General features: G+C 45.9%; 1 protein-coding gene across 4 annotated transcripts in view; it reads right to left on the bottom strand.

Moving 5' to 3' along the window:
- Positions 1 to 23,631, bottom strand: part of ppfia1 (PTPRF interacting protein alpha 1) — a 51,010-nt gene that overhangs the window by 21,474 nt on the left and 5,905 nt on the right. For all 4 annotated transcript variants that reach the window (XM_084541367.1, XM_084541369.1, XM_084541368.1 and 1 more), the window contains exons 3-9: positions 7,641 to 7,742; positions 6,434 to 6,598; positions 6,264 to 6,338; positions 4,706 to 4,807; positions 3,769 to 4,002; positions 2,961 to 3,107; positions 2,414 to 2,548 (exon numbers count right to left, since the gene is read on the bottom strand). In XM_084541367.1, coding sequence (XP_084397493.1) covers positions 2,414 to 2,548; positions 2,961 to 3,107; positions 3,769 to 4,002; positions 4,706 to 4,807; positions 6,264 to 6,338; positions 6,434 to 6,598; positions 7,641 to 7,742 — 960 coding nt within the window. The remainder of the gene's footprint in view (positions 1 to 2,413; positions 2,549 to 2,960; positions 3,108 to 3,768; positions 4,003 to 4,705; positions 4,808 to 6,263; positions 6,339 to 6,433; positions 6,599 to 7,640; positions 7,743 to 23,631) is intronic.

Below are 23,631 nucleotides of genomic sequence, written 5' to 3'. Positions count from 1 at the left end.
TGCACAAATGAGAAAAAAAAAAAACAAGATCTCAGTTTTCAAACACATTTCATCAAGTGTTAGCTCCGGTCTCCCTGATGATTCATCGTCCATCCTGGAGAAGGACGTGGCTAAGACCTGAGGTTACAGAGGCTCTAGTCCTTCATGAGGATGAAGTCACCCGACACACAGCAAACAAGCCAGATATCAGGGTTAGAGAGGACACATAAGAAGCAGCACGGCCCACAAACATGTAAAGCAGCTCTACAGAAGTATTTAATGTGGATTATAAAACAAGATCTAAGATCTAATGACTCTCTTTCTCTCTTATTGGTGCATTTTGTTTCTATTCCAGTTTTCTAGTAGCTCTAAAAGGGGCAGGACCTCCACCAAGTCTTTGAGGAAAAAATCAGCAGGCGCTTCCTGTTTGTGTTAAACAACAAAAGTAGACGGTAGTTTTTGTGCCTTTGAGAAAAGAGGAGGGGTACGAGCAGCGTTGAGCACAAACACACAAGAGAAGAAAGACGGGTCAAACATCTGAGACTGAACTTAACCAGGAAGTTTTATTTATTTTTGCTGGTTTACAACATGAAGGAACAACTTTCTCTTCCTTCCTTGATCCTGTAAATTGTTGGACTGGTTAAGTTGAGTATAAAATTGGACTTCCCACTATCCAGCAGGACAGAGATGATAAAAGCTACCTTCTTCAGACTCTTAGTGTCTTTAGATCCACACTAGGAGTTTGAGGTGGCGGGTTGGAGGGGGGCGGGGCCAGCAACACATAGCATGACAAAAAGAGAGAAAGGAGAAAGAGACAAAGGTTTGCATTTAACATGTTCATTAATTGAGCCTGAGCACAATTAAATGTGGAAATAGAACATGAACTCAAAGAAGGAGAAGAAGGAGGAGCAGAAGAAGAAGAAGAAGGAATAAAAGGAGCAGAAGAAGAAGGGGGAGGACAAAGAGTCCGACGAAGGAGGAGGAGGAAGAGGAGGTGGAGGAGTAGAAGTAGAAGAAGAAGAAGAAGAAGGAAGGAGGAGTAGAAGAAGAAGAGGGAGGATGAGTAGTTGAAGGAGGAGGAGGAGAAGAAGAAGGGGGAGGATGAGTAGTAGAAGGAGGAGGAAGAAGAGGGAGGAGGAGGAGAAGAAGAAGAGGGAGGATGAGTAGTTGAAGGAGGAGGAGGAGAAGAAGAAGGGGGAGGATGAGTAGTAGAAGGAGGAGGAAGAAGAGGAGGAGGAGGAGAAGAAGGAGGAGGAGAAGAAGAAGGGGGAGGATGAGTAGTAGAAGGAGGAGGAAGAAGAGGAGGAGGAGGAGGAGGAGAAGAAGGAGGAGGAGAAGAAGAAGGGGGAGGATGAGTAGTAGAAGGAGGAGGAAGAAGAGGAGGAGGAGGAGGAGGAGGAGGAGGAGAAGAAGGAGGAGGAGAAGAAGAAGAAGGAAGAAGGAGTAGAAGAAGAAGAAGGAAGAAGGAGTAGTAGAAGAAGAAGAAGAAGGAAGAAGGAGTAGTAGAAGAAGAAGAAGGAGGAGGAGTAGTAGAAGAAGAAGAAGGAGGATGAGTAGTTGAAGGAGGAGAAGGAAGAGGAGGAGGAGGAGAAGAAGGAGGAGGAGTAGTAGAAGAAGAAGAAGGAAGAGGAGAACCCTCTAACAGAATCCATGGAGTCCACTCAGTCAAAGGCTGCACCCAAACAACAACAACAAACACTGAACGTTTAAAAGAAGAGAAAAGTTTCCTGGAGACAGCGTCAAGGAGAAACATCTTCCAGAGAGGGTTAGGGAGTTTATGGCAGCGTTGGATGACCCCGTTCCACAAAACTGAACCGACCGACTGACCAGACACTTGTCCGCTTGCTAAAAATATTGTGTGTGTGTGTGTGTGTGTGTGTGTGTGTGTGTGTCTGCAGGAAGTGAATGTGATTACATCGATTTATCTCAGGATTTAATGCAGAATGGATGAACATGAAATGTGAGATTAAAAGATTAAAAGTAATGGGAACGCCGGAACCACTAGTGAAACCAGTTACGCTAACTTTAAGCACATAAAGCTTTAGATTTCTGAATTTAAATAACTTTAAACCAATAACAACTTAAAGAAAAAGAACAACTAGTAACAAACAGGAGTCCTTTACTTCCTGATAAACTCTTAAGAGACGTAGTGGGAGCCAGATCTGATACTAATAAGGTGGTAAGTTAAGCAGCAGGGAGTGTGTAAGTACAAGACAAAGAGTCAAACTATAAATGGATAAAAACAGAAGCCACATTTCTAAAAATAGGTCCCAGTGGATATCTGCAGTAACATAAACAACGGCTTCCTCTGCAGCTTCCACACACCGAGTTCCTCGAGGAACTTCTCTAATAATCCTGGATACGTTGTGCTGTGTTTAGTTTAAACTTGGTTTGTAAAATGTGGGTTGAGAGGCCAGCAGACAGGAAGTGGTACCTTGGTGAGGGCGGCCACCCGTTGGGCGAGCTCGGCTTCCACCTCAGGCAACGTCTCTGCCTTGCGGATGGTCTGCTGCAGCTTCTGCTCGGCCAGTTCCAGCTTCTCCTGGAGCTGCCGGTTTCTCTCCTCAGTCTGGAACAAACAAACCAAAACAAACCGTCAGCAAAACACGTTAAACGCTCATCTGTCCGGGGCCTCTGGGGTTTGCTTTCAGACAGGGAGAAAAAAAGGGAGGGGTGGGGGGCAGGAAGTGAGGAACCGAGCATTCAGAATAACACAAAGACACAAAACCCGTAAGGAAAAAAAAAGAGGAGAAAGACGTCTCCATGTCCAGTGAGGACATGTAAAGACAGAAGCCAGTCTCTTCCAGGCTTCTATTCAGGCCCTGCTGCGCTGCTCAGTCTGTGAATGTCGCCCAGACTCATGAGAAAACTGCAGGCGATTCCTGCTGGCAGTCGGACTGTACTGGTCAGTTATAGACAAACTGACTTGGCTGACTCACACACCTGGTAACTGGTGATATAAATTATAGCACTGGACTCACTTGTCTGAAGAGGGACTCCTTGTTGGCCACTTCGTTCTCCAGCTTGTCGTTGAGGTCGTGGACGGAGGTAGCCTCGCGCTGAGCTGCCAGGTAGCGCTTCTCTAAGGTGGTGATCCTCTCCTCCATGTCTTCCTTCTGAGCCATTGACTGCACAAACACACAAACACACAAACACACAAACATCTGCATTAGTGTCCTGAGCTTTATCTACCGGCATCTTCAGATGAGAGAAGAGTAGAAAGTTTATCTGGAGTCTCTGTGCTGGGAACTGATTGTGCTCCTTCAAAGATCTGCCAGACAATGTGGTGATGGACAGAAGAGCAAAATAATAACACGTCATATGAGCTCCATGGAGTTTAATTTGTTTTCAAAAATGGCTGCCAATGGAGAAGCGAGTTGTATCTATATACTTTGTTAATCTGATTGGCTGCAGGACGCAGAGGTATTTCTTCTCCATGAAAATGTCCTGACTGGAAAAACTCTAACTTTGTTCTATTTGGAAGGAAATACATAAAAAGTTTGTATCGGACAACTACCAAAAGTTAAACATATGACTGTAATCCTAATTCGGCAAAGCTAGTTAGCAGCAACAAGCTAAGCTACAGAAGCTAAGCTAGCCAAGCTAGCCTAGAACCAGAGGTATACCTACCACGGTACTGAGCCGTGAATCTAGGAAGGCAGAGATTTGTAAATTGTGCAATGTGGATGTTTTGTGAGGCGTTATTTACTTTTATTAATTAATATTTTAATGCACTGCAGAGATGTTCAACTGTCCAACACATAGGTCAGAAGATCATGTCCCGTCTACCTCTCTGAGGTCTCTCTGTAGCCTGGTGTTCATTTCTTCAGACTTGATGAGGTCCTTTCGGGCCGTGTCCAGGTCCTCCTCCAGCTCATTGATGCGTGACACCATAGCAGCCATGCGCTCCTTCATCTGGCCCAAATCAGCCGTCTGACGTTCCACCACCTCCTGGAGTTCACCCACCTTCCCAAACCCAGAAATATGCTCCTCCTCCTGGCTCAGTGAACCATCAGACGACCGCTGTGGGTAAAATAACACCAGACATACAGAACACATGACTCAGTTCATTTCCGTTAAATAACAGTACAACTCCTCAGACAACCTGCTTCATTTAGCTTTAAACACAGGCCTGGTTTTAAAGGAATACGTTTTGATTTGAAAGATCTGGTATCAGATTATAAAACCCTCTCATCACTTATTAAAATATATGCCATTTCCTGCATCCTCTCGCTGAAACTCTCCTAAGACTGGTTCCTCACAATAAATCTTGAGAGATTAGTCGACCTGTGAGGAGATCCAGATCATGACAGAAGCTCCAACTCTGAGAGCAACGTCAGAGCTGAAAGATGACAGAGAAGAGCTGGACGAATGGAAAGAAAGAAGGGAGGGAGGGAGGAAAGAGAGCAAGATATATACTGAAAACGCTCTTTCATCTCCAAGTTAAATTGTCTCCCAACTGAAAATATCTCTAGATGAAATTAGGATTCATTAAATCAGTAGTGATGTCCAGCCGTAGAGAACAGAATATTGTTTAAGTTGACACAGTATAGATAAAATGAGAATGGTAAAAAATAAATGTTTAATTCTCTCAATTAATTGACAGGAAGGAAAATTAAAAGCTCAATGAGACTCCAACTCCACTGGGGCCTGATGTGGTATTAAAGTCAAGCCTCCTTGGTTTTTACAAACATGCCGTTTAACACGAGCTGCTCAGTGACCTCACCTTGCCATTAGTGCTCGGCGTGTTTTCAGAGTTGTGGTTGACCTCGCTGGTTCCATCTGCCAGGCCTCTCTTCTGACAGTTCTGCTCCCTGAGGTACGCCAGCTAGAGAAAACACCAGTCAGTCAGTTAGCACCTCGCTCAGTCATTCATTTACTCGCTGGATGATTATCAGGTTAACCACTAAACCGAGAGCACTACGCACAGCTTTCATCTTTTATGGTGTTTTGTTTTGTTTGTCTTTTATTTCACTGTGTGTGTGTGAATGAGAGAGTTGAGTTTAAACATAACTATTCTAGTTACAAACTCACATCACAGGCAAATAGTTAACAAAACCAGAAGGTGGTATGTGGTTGATTTACAGTGCAACTTCAGTATTTTACACATTTCTGCATAAAAATGACTCAAACATCAGCAGATAAGTCCTGTAAGTAGAGAAAGAGAACCCAAACACATGAAACAGAAATATTATACTTGTGTATTTGTTGATTCAAGAAAGTGAGCCAATATTACATATCACAGAGATGTGACGAGCCTCCAATGTCGTTCAGTATAAAAAGTACTTGTCTCACACTGATCACAACACATGACGTCTGAATTCTACCAGTGAACTCTAAAAGAAAATGTCAGGACATCTGTCCATGAGCTGAATGTGAAGAGAAACTGGGTCATGCAGCAAGACAACGAGAACCAAGAACACAAGTGGTTCTACAAAAGAACGGTTAAAGAAGAACAAGATGAATGTTTAGGAACGGCCAAGTCAAAGTCCTGACCTTAATCCAATAGAAATGTTGTGGAAGGACCTGAAGCAAGCAGTTGATGTGAGGAAACCCACCAACATCTCAGAACTGAAGTGGTTCTGTTCTGAGGAACGGGCTAAAACAGACCACTGTCTACGTCAACATGTCTTTTTTTCAGGACTTGTGTGTGAATGCTGAACAATGCGCTGACGTTTGAGTCGTTTTTATGCAGAGATGGAGAAGATTTTGAAGGACGCTAATACTTATAAGTGGGTCTGTGTGTGTGTGTGTGTGTGTGTGTGTGTGGTTCCGGGCTGATTCAGGGAACAAAAGACGACTGTGGCACGAAGCGCTGCAGCACAAAGTAGAAAGGAAATCTAGGACACCTCCCTGAGATCCTCCGGGGCCTCGCAGTCAATCTAAATCCCATTCAATCTAAAGAGGACTCGGGCGACTTCCTCTCTTTGTGTGAATGTGAATCTCCTTTTCTCAGACCCAGTGTGAATGATCAGTATGTAAATAGAGAGTCAGCTGTTTTCCATGGCTTTGCATGCCCTCAGACTAGGATAAGAGCATTTCTTTATTCAGTTTGTCTCAGAACACATCATTCATTTATGGTTAATGCATTTAATGAACACGGTGTGGTAACAAACACTATTTCAGTTCCGTTTCAGTGACTGTTCCTTGTAACTTGGATGAATAGGTACTTTACTGGAGCTAACACTGAAGTGATTTTCATTTTAAATGTATGAAAGTGTGTAAGTGTGTAAGGAAGTAAGGGACTAAGGGAGGAAGTGAGGAAGTGATTTGTGTTTATTTACTTCTTTGTGCGACATGGTGAGCTGTTCCTCCAGGACGCTGCATCGCTCCAACGCAACACGCAGTCGCTCCCTCACCTTGAAAACAAAAAAAGCCAAACACGTTGCTTCATAAACCCGACTCGTGTTTCTTCGCGCCGTTTAAACGTTGACAAACATCTGCAGACGTCTACCTTCTCATCGAGGGCTTTGTGGTGTTCAAACAGTGACTTAAGGGCTTTGAGGACCTCCACCTCGCTGGAGACGCCCGCTGGAGACTGAGCCTGCCTTTTCACCACCGTCATCCTCAGGCTGCGCTCGTGGCGGGACACCAGACACTCCAGATGTTCAAGCAGCAGCTGGACGCACGAGAGACACAAAATCATTTCTCATCAGCTCAAAGCGTGAAGCAACACTTTCTACAGAGCATCACAACAGAAATCAGAAATTACTGCCCTGGGTTCAAATAGTTGAGATGATTATGTGTTTCTGCTACAACCTTGGTGACATGATGACAAGGGTCAGACAAGGAAGGAAGGAACGATTAAAGGAAAGAATGACAGAAAGAACAATCCAAAGAAATAAGGATGGAAGGAAGGAAGGAAGGGAGGAAGGGAGGAAGGAAGGAAGGAAGGGAGATATCGGGGATGGAAGCAAAGAAGGATTAAAGGAAAGATGGAAGGAAGTAATGAAAGTAAAGGAAGGAAGGAAGGAAGGAAGGATTAAAGGAAAGAGTGAAAGAAAGAACAATCTAAAGAAATAAGGGAGGAAGGAAGGAAGGGAGGAAGGAAGGGAGGAAAGGAGGAAGGAAGGAAGGGGAGGAAGGGAGGAAGGAAGGAAGGTAGGAAGGAAGGGAGGAATCGGGGATGGAAGGAAAGAAGGATTAAAGGAAAGATGGAAGGAAGTAAAGGAAGATGGAAGGAAACAAGGAGGAAGAAAAGAAGGAGTAAGGAAGGAATGTATCAGGGAAGGGAGACAGAAATGAATGAGGGAAGGAAGGGAGGAAGAAAGGTAGGAAGGGAGGAAGGAATAAACTGAGGAAGTAAAGAAGTAAAAACAAAGTTCCTTCCTTAGTTTCTTCCTAAGTCAGTCAGTGAGCGTTGAGCTTTAAACAATAAAACAGAATCATCATCATCATCATCATCATCGTCTGTAATGAGCTTTACTGTCATGTGTTAAATATTTAGATGATTAAGTGTTTCTGCCACGCCCTCAGTGACATGATGACGGCGGTTTAGATTATAGAACAGAAAGTGATGAATCAAGCGTTGCCGTGACAACCAGCCGTGTGTGTGTGTGTGTGTGTGTGTGTGTGTGTGTGTGTGTGTGTGTGTGTGTGTGTGTGTGTGTGTGTGTGTAGGGGGGGTATTTCCAGCGTGGGTTCTCCTGGTGCTAACTAACCCGTGTGTTGTTCCTCTCTGCCTTCAGCTCAGCGATCTCCTCCTCCTTCTCCAGGAGCTGCTCCCTGCAAATGTTCACCTCCTTCGTCAGAGCAGCGAACTCCTGGAACGGAAACAGAAACAATGAAAACATGGCCCCAGAGCAGCAGAACATAGAGGCCCCTGGCCCCAGAGCAGCAGAACGTAGAGGCCCCTGGCCCCAGAGCAGCAGAACGTAGAGGCCCCTGGCCCCAGAGCAGCAGAACGTAGAGGCCCCTGGCCCCAGAGCAGCAGAACATAGGGGCCCCTGGCCCCAGAGCAGCAGAACATAGAGGCCCCTGGACCCAGAGCAGCAGAACATAGAGGCCCCTGGACCAGAGCAGCAGAACATAGAGACCCCTGGACCAGAGCAGCAGAACGTAGAGGCCCCTGGCCCCAGAGCAGCAGAACATAGAGGCCCCTGGACCCAGAGCAGCAGAACATAGAGGCCCCTGGACCAGAGCAGCAGAACATAGAGACCCCTGGACCAGAGCAGCAGAACGTAGAGGCCCCTGGCCCCAGAGCAGCAGAACATAGGGGCCCCTGGCCCCAGAGCAGCAGAACATAGAGGCCCCTGGACCCAGAGCAGCAGAACATAGAGGCCCCTGGCCCCAGAGCAGCAGAACATAGGGGCCCCTGGACCAGAGCAGCAGAACATAGGGGCCCCTGGACCAGAGCAGCAGAACATAGAGGCCCCTGGACCAGAGCAGCAGAACATAGGGGCCCCTGGCCCCAGAGCAGCAGAACATAGAGGCCCCTGGACCAGAGCAGCACAACATAGAGGCCCCTGGCCCCAGAGCAGCAGAACGTAGAGGCCCCTGGCCCCAGAGCAGCAGAACGTAGAGGCCCCTGGCCCCAGAGCAGCAGAGCGTAGAGGCCAGTGGCCCCAGAGCAGCAGAACGTAGAGGCCCCTGGCCCCAGAGCAGCAGAACGTAGAGGCCCCTGGCCCCGAGCAGCAGAACATAGAGGCCCCTGGCCCCAGAGCAGCAGAACATAGAGGCCCCTGGACCAGAGCAGCAGAACATGGAGGCCCCTGGACCAGAGCAGCACAACATAGAGGCCCCTGGCCCCAGAGCAGCACAACATAGAGGCCCCTGGCCCCACAGCAGCAGAACGTAGAGGCCCCTGGCCCCAGAGCAGCAGAACATAGAGGCCCCTGGCCCCAGAGCAGCAGAACGTAGAGGCCAGTGGCCCCAGAGCAGCAGAACGTAGAGGCCAGTGGCCCCAGAGCAGCAGAACGTAGAGGCCCCTGGCCCCAGAGCAGCAGAACGTAGAGGCCCCTGGCCCCAGAGCTGCAGAACGTAGAGGCCCCTGGCCCAGAGCTGCAGAACACAGAGGCCCCTGGACCAGAGCTGCAGAACATAGAGGCCCCTGGACCAGAGCTGCAGAACGTAGAGGCCCCTTGCCCCAGAGCAGCACAACATAGAGGCCCCTGGACCCAGAGCAGCAGAACGTAGAGGCCCCTGGCCCCAGAGCAGCAGAACACAGAGGCCCCTGGACCAGAGCAGCAGAACACAGAGGCCCCTGGACCAGAGCAGCAGAACACAGAGGCCCCTGGCCCCAGAGCAGCAGAACGCAGAGGCCCCTGGACCAGAGCAGCAGAACACAGAGGCCCCTGGACCAGAGCAGCAGAACACAGAGGCCCCTGGACCAGAGCAGCAGAACACAGAGGCCCCTGGACCAGAGCAGCGGAACACAGAGGCCCCTGGACCAGAGCTGCAGAACACAGAGGCCCCTGGACCAGAGCAGCAGAACACAGAGGCCCCTGGACCAGAGCAGCAGAACACAGAGGCCCCTGGACCCAGAGCAGCGGAACACAGAGGCCCCTGGCCCAGAGCAGCAGAACGTAGAGGCCCCTGGACCAGAGCAGCAGAACATAGAGGCCCCTGGACCAGAGCAGCAGAACATAGACCAGAGCAGCAGAACATAGAGGCCCCTGGACCAGAGCAGCAGAACGTAGAGGCCCCTGGACCTGAGCACCAGAACGTAGAAGCCCCTGGACCCAGAGCAGCAGAACATAGAAGGCCTTGGACCAGAGCAGCAGAACGTAGAGGCCCCTGGACCAGAGCAGCAGAACGTAGAGGCCCCTGGACCAGAGCAGCAGAACATAGAGGCCCCTGGACCAGAGCAGCAGAACGTAGAGGCCCCTGGACCAGGGTTGTACAGTGCGAGCATTTCACTCGCATATGCGCCTAAAAATAGTTTGTGCGAGTAGAAAAAATAAAAAGGGAGCACCGGTGCGACTACGGATTTCAACCCTTTCATTCGCATTTTGCTCCTAAACTAAATCCATACTATGTGTATCAAAGTAGAGTAGCCCACAATTCTCGCGCATCTCTGTATAAAAAATGGACAAGCACTGTCCTACAACTTCTTTTTCACACCTGCAAAACACAGAACTCATGTGATGAGATGCGGTGACGTCGCCCTGCGGCGAGTTTATGAATGAAAACATCCGCGCCGCCCGGCCAGCACGGGCGATTCACCGCCCGCGGAAGTTAAAATTAGGAGAGATTGATCTGTGTGTGTGTGTGTGTGTGTGTGTGTGTACGTGTGTACGTGTGTACGAGAGGAGGACTAGTTTCTCCTCGCCACTGCGGAGTCCGACGATGCGGCGCGAGTTGAGCGGAGCGATATCGGTGTGAAAGTCGTAGCCCGGACACTGGAACGTTGAAGGAAAATTAACTGACCGTGTACAATGAAGAAAATTGACTCATATTTCCTAAAAAAGCAAAGCGAAACCGCTGACAGAGCGGACATCGGTGAGAGAAATGTGGGAGAAGTGGAATCTGGGACTGACGATGTTGACTCCGTCGAGCCGGAGGAGATGCCAACAGTTAGCCTAGCTAGCACCGGTAGTGCTAGCAAGGTTTACAAATTTAAAGCCGACTGGATCAAGCTCTTCTCCTGGTTGGAATTTGAGGACAACCTCATGTTTTGTAAATACTGTAAAGGCCAAAAGCAGGCAGGAAATTCGGCATTTGTTTCTGGAAACCCCCATTTTAAAAAAGATAGTGTAACCAAACATAACTACTCCAAGCGGCACATCGCCTGCAGAGACAGTTACATGCTGAGACAAAACAAACCAGCCTTGACAGTGACCGCAGCTCTGGACAGGCAGGTGATGTTGTCCGAGGTGGAGATGAGGAGGCAGCTTAAAATCAAAATGAACATCGCCTACTTCATCGCCAAGGAGGAAGAGCCGTTTGTCAAGTTTGGGCCACTTATCACGCTGCACAAGAAGAACGGCGTTGATATCAACCCAACCTATGACAACCATGTCAGGTAATATTTTCCAATAATATTAATATAGTAGTAATAATAATAATATTTAAAATCATAGCTTTTTACTAAAACAAAGCAATGTTGTCATTCTGGCATGTGTATAGTACCATTATGATAAGTAATGTAACTGCATGTGATGTCAGTCATGTTATGTAACAGTATGTAGCTTATGCCAGGCTATGTATTTATTTCTTGGCCTCAGTTGCAGGGAGATAAGCAGTTGTTCTGCAACACTGTTTGTATCCAATAAAACTTAAAATTACAAACCATAAGTGTTTTACAACAGTGTTCTCATTCATACAGGTGTGCGGAAATGGTTGGACAAGTTGCCGATCTCTTGAAAGAGAACCTAGCTGCTAAGCTGAGAACAGCAAAGCACCTTGCAGTTCTCATTGATGGTGACACTGACATATCAAACACCGAGTGTGAGATTGTCTATGTGCGTCTGGTAGAGGGTGGGAAGCCAGTCACTCTCCTTGTTGGACAACAGACCCTTGAACACTCCCATGCCAATGGTAGGTGGTCACGGTCTAGCAGCAAGAGTAACCTTTATTTTTGTATAGTTTCATAAATGCATAATTGAGTCACTATCTTGTTTGTTTTAAGGCCACAAAAGTTCTTATTGTTTTTATGTTATCCTTCAAGGTGTTCTGGATGCAACCAAGGCTGCATTCAATGCAGTTTGCCCAGACGACAATGGAGGGTCATGGATGAAGAAGATGATCAGCTTTGGGGCAGATGGTGCCTCAGTGAATATGGGCCACCGTGGAGGAGTGATCGCTCTCCTGCAAAGAGAGGCAGGGGAGTATATTATCCCTATCCACTGCATGCCACACAGGTTTGTAACTGGAAAAAATGGTTATGTGGTAGCAGACATACATGCACATTTGTCACATGCGTGTGTGCACACACAACCTAAATTATTTGTCAGTCACACACAAATAGGCACACAGACACACCACTGTAACAGAGTAGGGAAAAAAAGAAGAGGAAGGTGGATAGTTTTTTTTTTTAAACTATATTTTGGCTTTCACAGACTAGAGCTGGCGATCCTAACCCTCCAGAAGAAAGAACCAATGGTGTCCCAGGTCTACGATCTTCTGCATCTTGTGTGGAAGACCTACCACTTCAGTGGAAAGTCCAAGAGAGAGCTCCATCAACTAGGGAAAGAGCTGGGTGTGGATGTCTGCACACCGTCTACTGTCAAAGGGACACGCTGGATCCCCCATGTCCACAGGGCCCTCAAAGTGTTCCTGCGACATGGAGCAGACAAGAACCTTGCCACAGACAATGGCCAGTACTCCACTGTCCTGCAGCACATGGAGCACCTGGCTGTTGCAGGTACAGTGGAGGTTCAAGGACGGGCAAAGAAGGTCAGTTTTACAACATTAAGTTAAACAAAATAGGTTTTAAGTTAAATGACATTTCAGACTTGAATGGTTGGCAGATGATGAGGTGGCTAGGAATACAACACTTATTTTGTATTGATCTACTGCTACACAGGTAAAGAGAGAAATGGAGAGTGCACCTTTTTGTGTATTCTGCCATTTTCTCTCTGACATGTTCGAGGAGCTGTCTTCACTTAGCCTCACCCTGCAGAGAAATGACCTGATCCTCCCCCAAGCTATGTCAGAGCTGAGGAAGACAGTGACAAGACTAGAAGGACTTAAGTCTAGGGCAAAGTCAGGAGGCATGCTGGAGAAGATCCAGACCATGCTTGCTCAGCGTGGAGATGATGAGTGCAGATTCCAGGTGTGTTAGGATGAGTTTGTTAGGATCTAATGGAAACAAATGTTTAGAGCAGAAGTGTGAGAATCTGTCACTATATGAGAATTAGTGTAGGTCTATTCAATGTAAAGATTTTGAGAAAAGCAGTCTTTAAAACAATTTTGTGTGATTGTCTCTGTCTCTGTCACTGTCTCTCTCTCTCTCTCTCAAAGGGAATACCACTGAAGGGGAATCTGACAGGTCTCACAGACCTCACCCATCCACAGCTGAAGAAACACATGGAGGCAGCTATCACTATTGGTGTGACTGAGCTAAAAGCCAGGTTTGGTGGGCTCCTGAATGATGACGCTGAAGTCAAGACCCCGGTGCAGGCCTTCAGAGTCTTCAATCATGACACATGGCCAGATGATCAGGGCAGCCTTCTGACCTTCGGTGATGGTGATGTGGCAGACCTGGTGAGGCATTTCAGAGAGCCTCTTGAGAGGTAAGAATGTATTTTGCACTGCTGTGATGTAGGCACTGCCTGATGTGATGTGAACAATGATGCCTGGGTATTTGCTAACTTCCTCTGTTAAATCTCTACAGATCAGGGTGTGACCTGGCAGCTGTTGAGGATGAGTGGCAGGGACTGAAGATCTTGGTCAGTCAAACTTTCAAGGACAAGTCCTACAATGGCCTGTGGGAGACCATGCTGACCAAGGAGCCATACAGGGAGGATTACAAGGTAAGCAAACACTGCTGAGTGTTTGCATGCTGCAGTGCCCTTCTCCTATTATTGGTGGTTAAAGATGAGATAAGTAAGGCCTATCTTAATCCCCCTAGAACATACTGGAGTTGGTGCAGCTGATGCTAGTGTTGCCCATTTCGGCTGCCCAATGCGAAAGGGGCTTCTCTGCACAGAACCGCATAAAGAGCTCCAAAAGAAGCAGCCTTGCAGTCTCCACCACCGAAGACCTCATGAGGATCACCCTGGAGGGGCCCAGTCTTGAGGACTATGATCCAAGTCCTGCAGTGGACCGCTGGATGAACTCAGCCAAGCGTGCCAGGCGACTTGACTACAAAAAGATGTGGGACAGGGGTGTTCTCTGTGTTTAATTGAGGGTTACAGTAGGCCTTATGATGGCCCTGTGTTTATATGTATTAGTGCACATGTGTTACTGTGTACGTGATTTGAGTGTAAAATAATAAAATTGTGTTATTTATGAAATTTAGTAGTGCTCCTAAATTTTTTTCTGTGCTCCTAAATTTTTTCATTTAGGAGCACTTGTGCTCCTAGTGAAAAAGCTAAGCGTACAGCCCTGCCCTGGACCCAGAGCAGCAGAACGTAGAGGCCCCTGGACCCAGAGCAGCAGAACATAGAAGCCCCTGGACCAGAGCAGCAGAACATAGAGGCCCCTGGACCAGAGCAGCAGAACATAGAAGCCCCTGGACCCAGAGCAGCAGAACATAGAGGCCCCTGGACCAGAGCAGCAGAACGTAGAGGCCCCTGGACCAGAGCAGCAGAACGTAGAGGCCCCTGGACCCAGAGCAGCAGCACATAGAGGCCCCTGGACCCAGAGCAGCAGAACATAGAAGCCCCTGGACCCAGAGCAGCAGAACACAGAGGCCCCTGGACCAGAGAAAGTACCATCAACTGGCTCCTTTCTTTCCTTCCTATGTTCCTATCTTTCCTTTTTTCCTTCCTCTTTCAGATTATTTACTGCCTTCCTTCCTTCCTTCCTTCCTTCCTTAGTTGCTATTTCCTTTTTGAAGCGTCTCCAGACAGACACTGTGATCGTGAACGTGATTAGCTATCGGCTGCAAAAGTACTAGAGCACGCCGAACCTTAAATATTCGAAGCGTTAAACTTTGACGGCGGGTAAAATAAATTCTGAGTCTAATGTTCCTGCACTGCTAATCAGACGAGCTCTCTAAACATTGGATGTTGGTTTGGAGACATTAGCATAATGAGCTTGTGCGTCAGCGTCCTCTCTGCGGTTACTGTGAATGCCATCATCACACAGCAAGCCACAGCAGATAACTCCACATTCCTGTCCCTCCTTGCTACGGCCTCAGACACCGTAACCTCTGTTCTGTTAGTTTATTAATTAAAACACCTCGTTGTGTGAGAGAAGCAGCAGAATGCAGGACGGAAACCAAAGGTTACTCTCTTCAGACTAATGCAGCTGCACACAGATGGATGTACATTCTGCTTTTTAGGGATTACATGCATGAATGGACCCCTAAAGAATGTGCCATCCTGATTTATTTTTTTTGCCCTGCAGCGCTAGTACCCTGAGTGGTGAGGCCTTCTTGCTATGTTTCCGAGGGGTAGATGGGATGGGGGTGGGGAGGAGGCAGAGGGCTACTGGAACTGATCGTTCTTTTCAGCGACTACCACAACTATTCTCCCTTCCCTCCAATCCAGCCCGTTTCCCAGGACTTGGCACAGATTCCACTCGACTAAAAAGAGGTAAGACGGAGTCTGCTATTGGCTCCCATCAAGGTCTCTCCTCCCCGTGAGCCAATGAGACGCGACAAGAGGCGGTCCCATTGGGGTAATTACAGAGTGGCTTACTTCCTACATTCCAGAGCAGTCGCTGAGGTTGGTTGAGATTTCTCTATCCCAATCTGCCGTCACGATCGTCTTCTAGTCCTCAAACATTCTTCAATCATCATTTAAAAATAAATAAATAAATAAACTTGCTTGTAGCCTCAGTGGCTTCAGTCTAGGAAGGCCCCTATAGGAGGATGCTGACCTTAAATGTGGTCCACTATTAAAATATAAATAAATATAATCTGACCGAGTCTGGACCATAAAAACCACCGGACCACAGATACTCCAACACAACAATGCAATTAGTCAATTATTAAAACATTAGGAACACTAGCGAAAGCAAATCCATTCTAATATATAATAGGATGAATTTACCCACTGACTACAATGTCAAAATATAAGGAACACGTGTCAGTTCAATAGTTCTACATCAATGAAAACAATGAAAAGAACCAGAACCTTCATGGAGACAAGGAGCAGGAGCAGGAGCAGGACTGTTTTCACCAGTGTACCTAATGAAGTGGCCAGTGAGTAGTTATTAACATTGAGATTTTAAGACTACTTTCTTTAAAGTTTAAAACATATTTTCACTTTAAGCCATTTTATTGGATTAAATAACAACTCTTTGGTGTTTTTCTGTGGGTTTTATTTAGGCGCCGTCCACACGGAGACGCTTTTTGGTCTGAACGCAGATGTTCTGCATCGTTTTGGCCGATCGTCCAAACGAATCCTGTAAACGCGTTGCCTTAAAACGCACTTTTCTGAAACCTGGTCCCAGGGTGAAAAAATTTGCAAACGCAGCCCTTGAGTGTTCGTGTGGACGGTGAAAACGACGACGACGTCATCGCCACACCCCTCGAGCAGCCTTCCACCTCTTATATCCCGCGAGACGTCTCGTAACAACATCAACAACAATGGCGGACTACATGCTCGCGTTCCTGCTGGAGAAGATATTGAGCCCATAGGCTTATGTCTCACTTCCTGCTTCCAGAACGCGGAGTAGGGAAATAGAACTTCCGGTCGCTGCTAGTAACGCTACTGTAACGATAACAACAATGGCAGCCTCCACCCGCAGTTGTTCTTGTAGTGTAATAATAATAATAATAATAATAATAATTCTCAACTAACGTAACAACTTCACGTAGTGACCTGGAGCTTCTCTGACATGCTAGCGACATTTACATGTACAGCTGCTACCTAACTATGCTACCAATCTTGGGGCTCGTCAGGCAAGGTTTCGGAGCCACTGAGAGACTAAATATGTATTCCCACCAATGATTGTAAATAAAACAAAATTCGATTAATTAAAAAGGATGTTTTATCTGACACATGTATTACACTTATCTCTGCTATATAAATACACTTGACTTTGACATTCAAGCTAGCTAACGTTAACGAAGGTGAGTCAGCGTAATTGAAAATGAATTTCTCCCAGAAGAACTTGTATCCCTTCCTAAGTTTGGACGTTTGTACTTGAGAGTGTTCATTTACAATCCGAACCACGTCGTCGTAGGTGACTTCAGGCAAGTTACGGAGAGACTTGGTCCAGTGGTATTTATCGGCCTCCGCCATTGTAAAAAGCTAACCGGAAGTGTCGTCTCCCCACTCAGAGACGTTCTTCGATATTCAATTGTTGCGTGACATAGGCCTATTAGGGTTACCAGGGCAAAATATCATATATCAATATCATGTGATTTGTAAACAGCGCTCAAGCTTTATGCGCATGCTCTGCTTCTTCCTCTACGTTTTTGGTGACTTTCTGAAACTGAAACAGCGCCACCTATAGGCCTGGTATATGAAGTAGCGTGTTGAGTCGTGTTGAGACGGATCCGTGTGGACGCAGATATTCTTGAAACGATGCCAGGGAAAACGGAGAGTTTTGGTACGTGTGGACGGGGCCTCAGTTTTTGTGTAAAATTCCTTTTTTATGTTAAAAATCACCAGTGAAGTCATTCTAATCTAAATAATGTTGAGTTGCGGAGGATGGAGTTTGTGGTGCTGTTAAACTGCCCACTGACTACTATGTCAAAATATTAGGAACACGTGTCAGTTCAGTAGTTGTACAAAATAAAATGAAAACCCAGTTGAATCAACATCTCTCTCAGTTGTTAGACACTAAAGCTGAACACCAGAACCTTCACCAGTGTACCTAATGAACTGGCCAGTGAGTGTGTATATGCATAATAATACTTAAATTATAACAAGTCAGTGTCAACCAGCCCTGATATAAACAGAGCTGACATTAAGCTGCTGTCTGACATTAATTCATTTCAGAGTTTAAATGTGAATTCTTCCTGCAGCAGCGTGAACCGGTGCAGGGCTCAGTCCGTGTGGGTGAACGGCATGCTGGGTAGGAGAGGACTGAGCCGTAAGCCGTACGACAGGGGAGGGGATTAAAGGGCCACATGAATAAGTGTGCCAACCTATTAAAGGAACAGTGCAACAAAACATGGAGCAGCTCACTAAAGCTTCTCAGGGACAGCTCTCCATCTTTGTGGCACCGAGACCATTTCAGTTTGTCTCACCTGGCAAAACATTAGGAACACTGGTGAAAACAAAAAACACTCAATCTAGACTCCATTAGGGTTCTGGTGTTCAGCTTTAGTTTCTATCAACTGAGAGAGATGTTGATTCAGCTGAGTTTTCATTTTATAGTTCTCCTGAACTACTGACAAGTGTCCCTAATATTCTGACATAGTAGTCAGTGGACTAGACTAAATAATAGAAACACTTCAGTGTTTAATTCAGTCCAGTTTAACAGCATCACAACCTCCATCCTCCACCATGATCATCAGGTGAAACACCACCTTTCTGACGCTGTTTCAACATCAGTTCATAATTGTTTATTTAGATTAGAATTCACTCACCAGTGTACCTAATGATTTGGCAAGTGAGTGTATGTAAAATAAACTTCTTACTCAATCCTGTTCCCACCTTTGTATTCTGAAATGTGCTACTAGAATAAAATAACACCGTGCATCGTAAATCCACCGATGCATCGGAGGAGATCAGCCTGAATTCTCTCAACGTTAACAACAACAATGTAAAACACACATGACAGTGAGCTTGATGAAGCCGTCTAATGAATCCTTAATGAGCAGCCTGTCATTTTCAAACCTCTCTATAAACCTCTCTAATCTAGCGACCAGTCTGTTTGCCGACACTTTGTGGATTCTCAAAAGAACAATCTCTTTTCCTTCCCAGCACCAAACCACCGACAGACTGAGATGGAACCAACAGGCCTCCATCCTCCATAATGACTTTAGCCGCTCTTAAAAGCTTACGGCGTGCGCTGAAATCTGACACTGTGCAGAGGGCATCTGTTCTCCTGCAGGAGGACTCACCGTCAAAAACTAATTAGACTCCACAATGGCTCTTATTCAGAGCTGCTTAGTCTGCTGCTCAGCTGAACTCCCACAGAGGGAACCCAAAGAACACCTCTTTCCTCCGATATTAAACCAGATTCTTTTATCACTGTGGTGCCTGTAGGCTTTTAAAGGAAAAGATCTTTCTTCATGTCCAGCGCTATGTTCTGTACATGTAAAAGGTTTCTGTTTATACCTCCTAAGTTCTCCTAATGTCATCCGACCTCTAAATAAACATTTCCTTCATTAGAAATCTCACAATAAAAGCTTTATACAGGATGTGAAATAACACAAACGTCTGGAACCCATAGAAAATGTTGGTTGTAGAGAAATATGGAAGATAGAGGCCTGGCACTATAACGGAAGAAATATTTGAGTTATTGTTTTAAAAAAAAAAAAAACGTCTAAGTGAGCGGCAGCCACGGTGAGCTGATGAGACGCAGAAGTGCTCACTGCAGAGTTTGGACAACCATCATAACAAGACATATGTGCACCAGGTGTGGACACGATGTACCCTCACAGGTCCAAGCTTTAAGAAAGCTTCTCTCAATTCAAACTGCTGCGGCCGTGAGATTATAAAGGTTTGAGATTATAAAGGTCTGAATAAACCCTAAACATGTGCTCTCTTTTAGATTGGAAACTAAAAATGTTGTTGCTTACAGTTGTGCCTCAACAATTTCTGGTAAATTCACTTATACTTGTGCACCAGCTTAGCTTTGTTTACTCGGTCTGGCGTTTAAAATAAATAAAATCACCTTCCCAATTCAAATGAAGCTGGATTTGAATGATACAATATCGGTTTGTAAAATCCTCAACACGCTTCTTTGAAATCTACACCATTTCCTGCATCCTATCATTAAAACATCTTGCAAACGTCTTACAAGACAACAAAATGAGTGGAGATCCAGAACATGACAGAAGCTCCAACTCTTAGAGCACCGTCAGGACTAAAAGATGATTGGATTTTCAAAAGTATGTATATATTAGCTGTTAACTTAATCGACTACTCAGAAAAAAAAAAGGTTAATCAAGTGAAGAAACTAATCCAGAAGATACCTGCAGCCCTAATTAAAGCCAAAGACTAAGTGTAGTGACCTTGACGTATCCTGAGGTGAAACCGTTGAGGCAGTTTTCTTTATAAATTTCGTTATAAATTGCTGCAGACGACTCTTAGAGCCTAAAAGGAAAATTAAACATTTGTTAAATCTAGTAGGAAGCCGACAGCAGAAAGCATCTGGAGCAAACTAAACCGAGAGCACGGCCTTCACACTCCTGTCTTCTCTCTCCTTCCTTTTCAAGCTACTAATTCAGCTCCGTCACTTTCATGTCACAGTGAGGAACAAGCCGGCCCTTTGTGTCTCCGTCTGACCGCTGTGCACTCTCCATTCATACCATTGTGCCACTGACCAGAATACAGAATATGGTGGTTAATTGGCTGCTTCAGAATAAGAAGAGAAATATCTCCAACAACAACAAACTGTCCTAATCATCGACTGCAGGGTTAAACTTTTCTTGCCTACTCCATCAAAAACCTCTTTCTCTTCCTCTTTTGCTTCTTGTTAGATGTGATGGTGTCTCTACGTTGCACAACAGCTGAAGCCAGATGGAAAACATTTTCAGTTTAAAACATAAAGATTGTTTTTAAATCTGAAGGCTCAACTTTCTAGTTTAGCTTCCATGATGTCAGATTAACTTATAAAGAGAGCACCATCCTGTTGTTTACCTCACTATCTTGGATTAAAAGTCATTGAGAAGGACACGTACATAGAAAATAATACCTGGTGCATTCAAACAAGCTCTGAAACTACGCTGGATGTGACGCTAACGTTTTAAGCTGTCAGATGACGGGTTTTCTGCCCGTGCCGTGCATCTGCCTGTGACATCAGTGGAGTTCATTCGTCCACCGTTGAACCAGAACAGAGACGAGCTTTGACAGAGATGAGCAACCACAGCGGCCTCAGAGTGACAGAGAGGACAGATGATCTATTACTCAAACCAGTCGTCATGGACCTTGCAGTCATACTACTGGCCGTCTTTATTAAGATCTACACAGCTGAAACTAAAAACGCTTTAATGCATCCCAAGTGCGTATTGTCAGGATCGTTGTACGACGTATGCTGCAGTATAAGTCAGAGCTGGCGGCAGTAGTTTGTGCACGTTTACTAGGGGTTGTATAGACTAGTGGACTAGTCAGTTTGTCGACACTTTAATCATCATGGCGACGAGTCACTGATCACGTGACAATAACAACATGGACGCCTCCTAGAAGACAGGTGAGTGTCTTTAAACGATAGGGTCTATCGCAGCCACCGCACTTGGCAGGAGTTACGTCCTGCTCCCTATGTGGGGTGGCTGGCATAGGAGTCGCTCCCCTCAGACGTCTTCAACTGAGGGTCAGAGCGGCATGATTCAGGCCTGACGACTTCACTGGGTTTTCAAGTGGGCACCCCACTTCACCGGTGTTTCGTCAACTAGCCCACGACACCTCACTGGGGCTCGACAGCAGAACCAGCGTCCTGGAACTGCTCCCTCTGCCATTCAGGACTTCACCACTCAGCTCTGAACCCCACCCTCTCTGCCAGCCTGGTTTAGCCACCGCTCGTTCCTCTTTAGCCACAGCCATCTAGATGCTGTCTCAGCCTGCTTTGAAAGGAGCCCAGTGGGTCATTGGTTCATCAAGCGTGTGGAAATACTTCACTAAACATGAAGCCCATACTACCGCGACATGTCAGTCCTGAAATACAACTAAAGTACTACTGCAAAAAAAGACATGCTAACGCTAACGCTAGCAGAGGAACGGCCCCAAATCCTCTGGACAGCAGTCAGTTAACATCTTCACCAAACGTCCTGTGGTAACAGAGAGAAGGAGGCTGCACATCAACCATCTGATAAAGTTATTAGACAATGTTTATGGTGATGCTAATGGTGATGCTAACAGCTAGCATACAGACCTCTAAAACAACCTGGTAGACTTCCATGAACGTTCTGCTCTGTGCAGGTGTTAGCAGGTGTTAGCATCACAGCAAGAAGGTTTGGGTTGTAACAACACTCAACACTGTATAGGCCAATTAAAAAAAGCTTATGTAACTGCAGATAACTGTAGATTATTTACAGCAATTTTTTTATTACAATAGCTAAAGTCTGAATCTTTATGACACGTTGGTGTTTGTTTATCATTCCCTGGCTACCAAAGGATTAATCGACTACTCAGAAAAGATTTAAAACAAAAATAAGATGCAGTCTTGACTGTTAGCAGACACCAACACACCCACAGAGACGCCCACTTCAAGCAAAGCTACATCAAGAAGCCCAGAACACTGACTTCACCGCAACATGTGGCTACTAATCTTAGACTGCTAAGATATTCATGTGCACACGAGAATCACAGAGTCATGAAGACACCAGAGGAAAAGAAACCAAAAATAATAAGAGGGGAGCGACTGCAGAGTCCGATAGGGCACCGCTGGAGCTGGAAGAGCTGCTGACGTGTGAGCGAGCTGCCCTGGAATGTTTGTGCATTCCAGTCAGAGGGTATTCTCACCAGGAGGGAGGGCAACAACGGAGGAAACTGCACCGCCCCTTTACCTACAGACTCGGCCTGGAGATCTAGACTTCGCCCACAGCAGCGGCTCGTAACACCACCAGCTTCTTTCCGCTAGGATTGTACCTCCCGGACCAAATGAGAGCGTATTATGGTTCACAGTGTTGACCCATAATATATTCTGTCTTCCATAAGAAATAAAAACATGAGAGCTAAAGTTGGCGGGCGGCTCGAGGTAACGCGATGGTGTAAACAGAGCAACAGAGACAAAACACGCATCAAGACGAGTTCAGTCTGGACGTAGCATTTTGTGTTTTTAACAACGACAACCAAATCAAATTATTCAATCACATGATTTTGCATGTGTGTCGGGCATTCAATTAATTAAAAAACTAATTTAATTTACATTGATTTATTATAAAAAAAATGCCTGAAAGTTAGAAACTGAAGATAAAAGTGAACAAAAAAAAAAAGCTGAACTGCTGTCGGACTTTTCCAGAGTAACACGGCAGACATTTTGGTTCTTCTTCTTCTTCTTCTTCTCCTTCGATTCGTTACAGCCTTGATGCTAGCCAACCACCATGACAACAGAAGAAGACGACGACGTTTAGATGCTGCAGGGACGTGGTTTTGGTTTGAAATGAATCACTACTACCAACACCAACCTAATCTGATCGGATCATTTTATAAATGCCTGATACCGACCGGGACGTCCCGAAGTAACGACAACCTCAAATTAACCACACACGTAATTTTGCATGTGAGCTAAATGCATTTACAGCGTGACTTTAAATAAAAACACCTGAAAATGAGAAACTATTCATGAGGAAATGTTGTAATTTATCAGTTAGTGGGAGATGTCCCTGTGTGAGAGCACCGTCAGAAGATGAACCAACTCAACTCTCTGGAACCGTTTGTTTTGAAATCTCCCACTGAATCAGATCTGAAGCTCGTGAATCGATTGGGGAACTCGTTCAGCCGGTGGCTCTAAAAAACCTCAGCCTCCGAAATGAAAACACAGGTGAGTCAACAGCTCTTTTCTCAGCTATTTGAAACTAATCCTGAACACCAGAACCTCCATGAAGCCAAGACTTAGTTCAGGGCTGTTATATTAGAATATTTCCACGCGTGTGCCCAATGAACTGATACGAGAGTGTACAACTACAACGTCCATGCAAAATTAAGAAAAACTGGTTCTGGAGTGGATATTTACGAGCAAACTCCAGCGACAGACTTTATTGTAGAGTATGAACAAATGATTATAACATACAAACTGCTTCTACTTGTTCTACAGCTGGATTTTCTTGCCTTCCAGATACAGATCCCTGGAGGCCTGGCCGACAGCCAGACGATCAGCTGACGGCACCACATCAGCAGCGTGCACATGCACAAACTCAGTTGTTCTAGTCTGACAAATTTACTGCTACGAGTTCATCTCCTTTTAGGTGTTCAGCATAAAAGATGTATATGTGTATAAGTGTGCCGTCGACAAACTGTGATCTGATCCGTCGTCTCAGAG

This window comes from Chelon labrosus (genome assembly GCF_963514085.1).
Source record: "Chelon labrosus genome assembly, chromosome: 3".
NCBI lineage: Eukaryota > Metazoa > Chordata > Actinopteri > Mugiliformes > Mugilidae > Chelon > Chelon labrosus.
The sequence above is the reverse complement of the archived record's forward strand: the minus strand, read 5'-3'. Positions and strand labels throughout refer to the sequence as shown.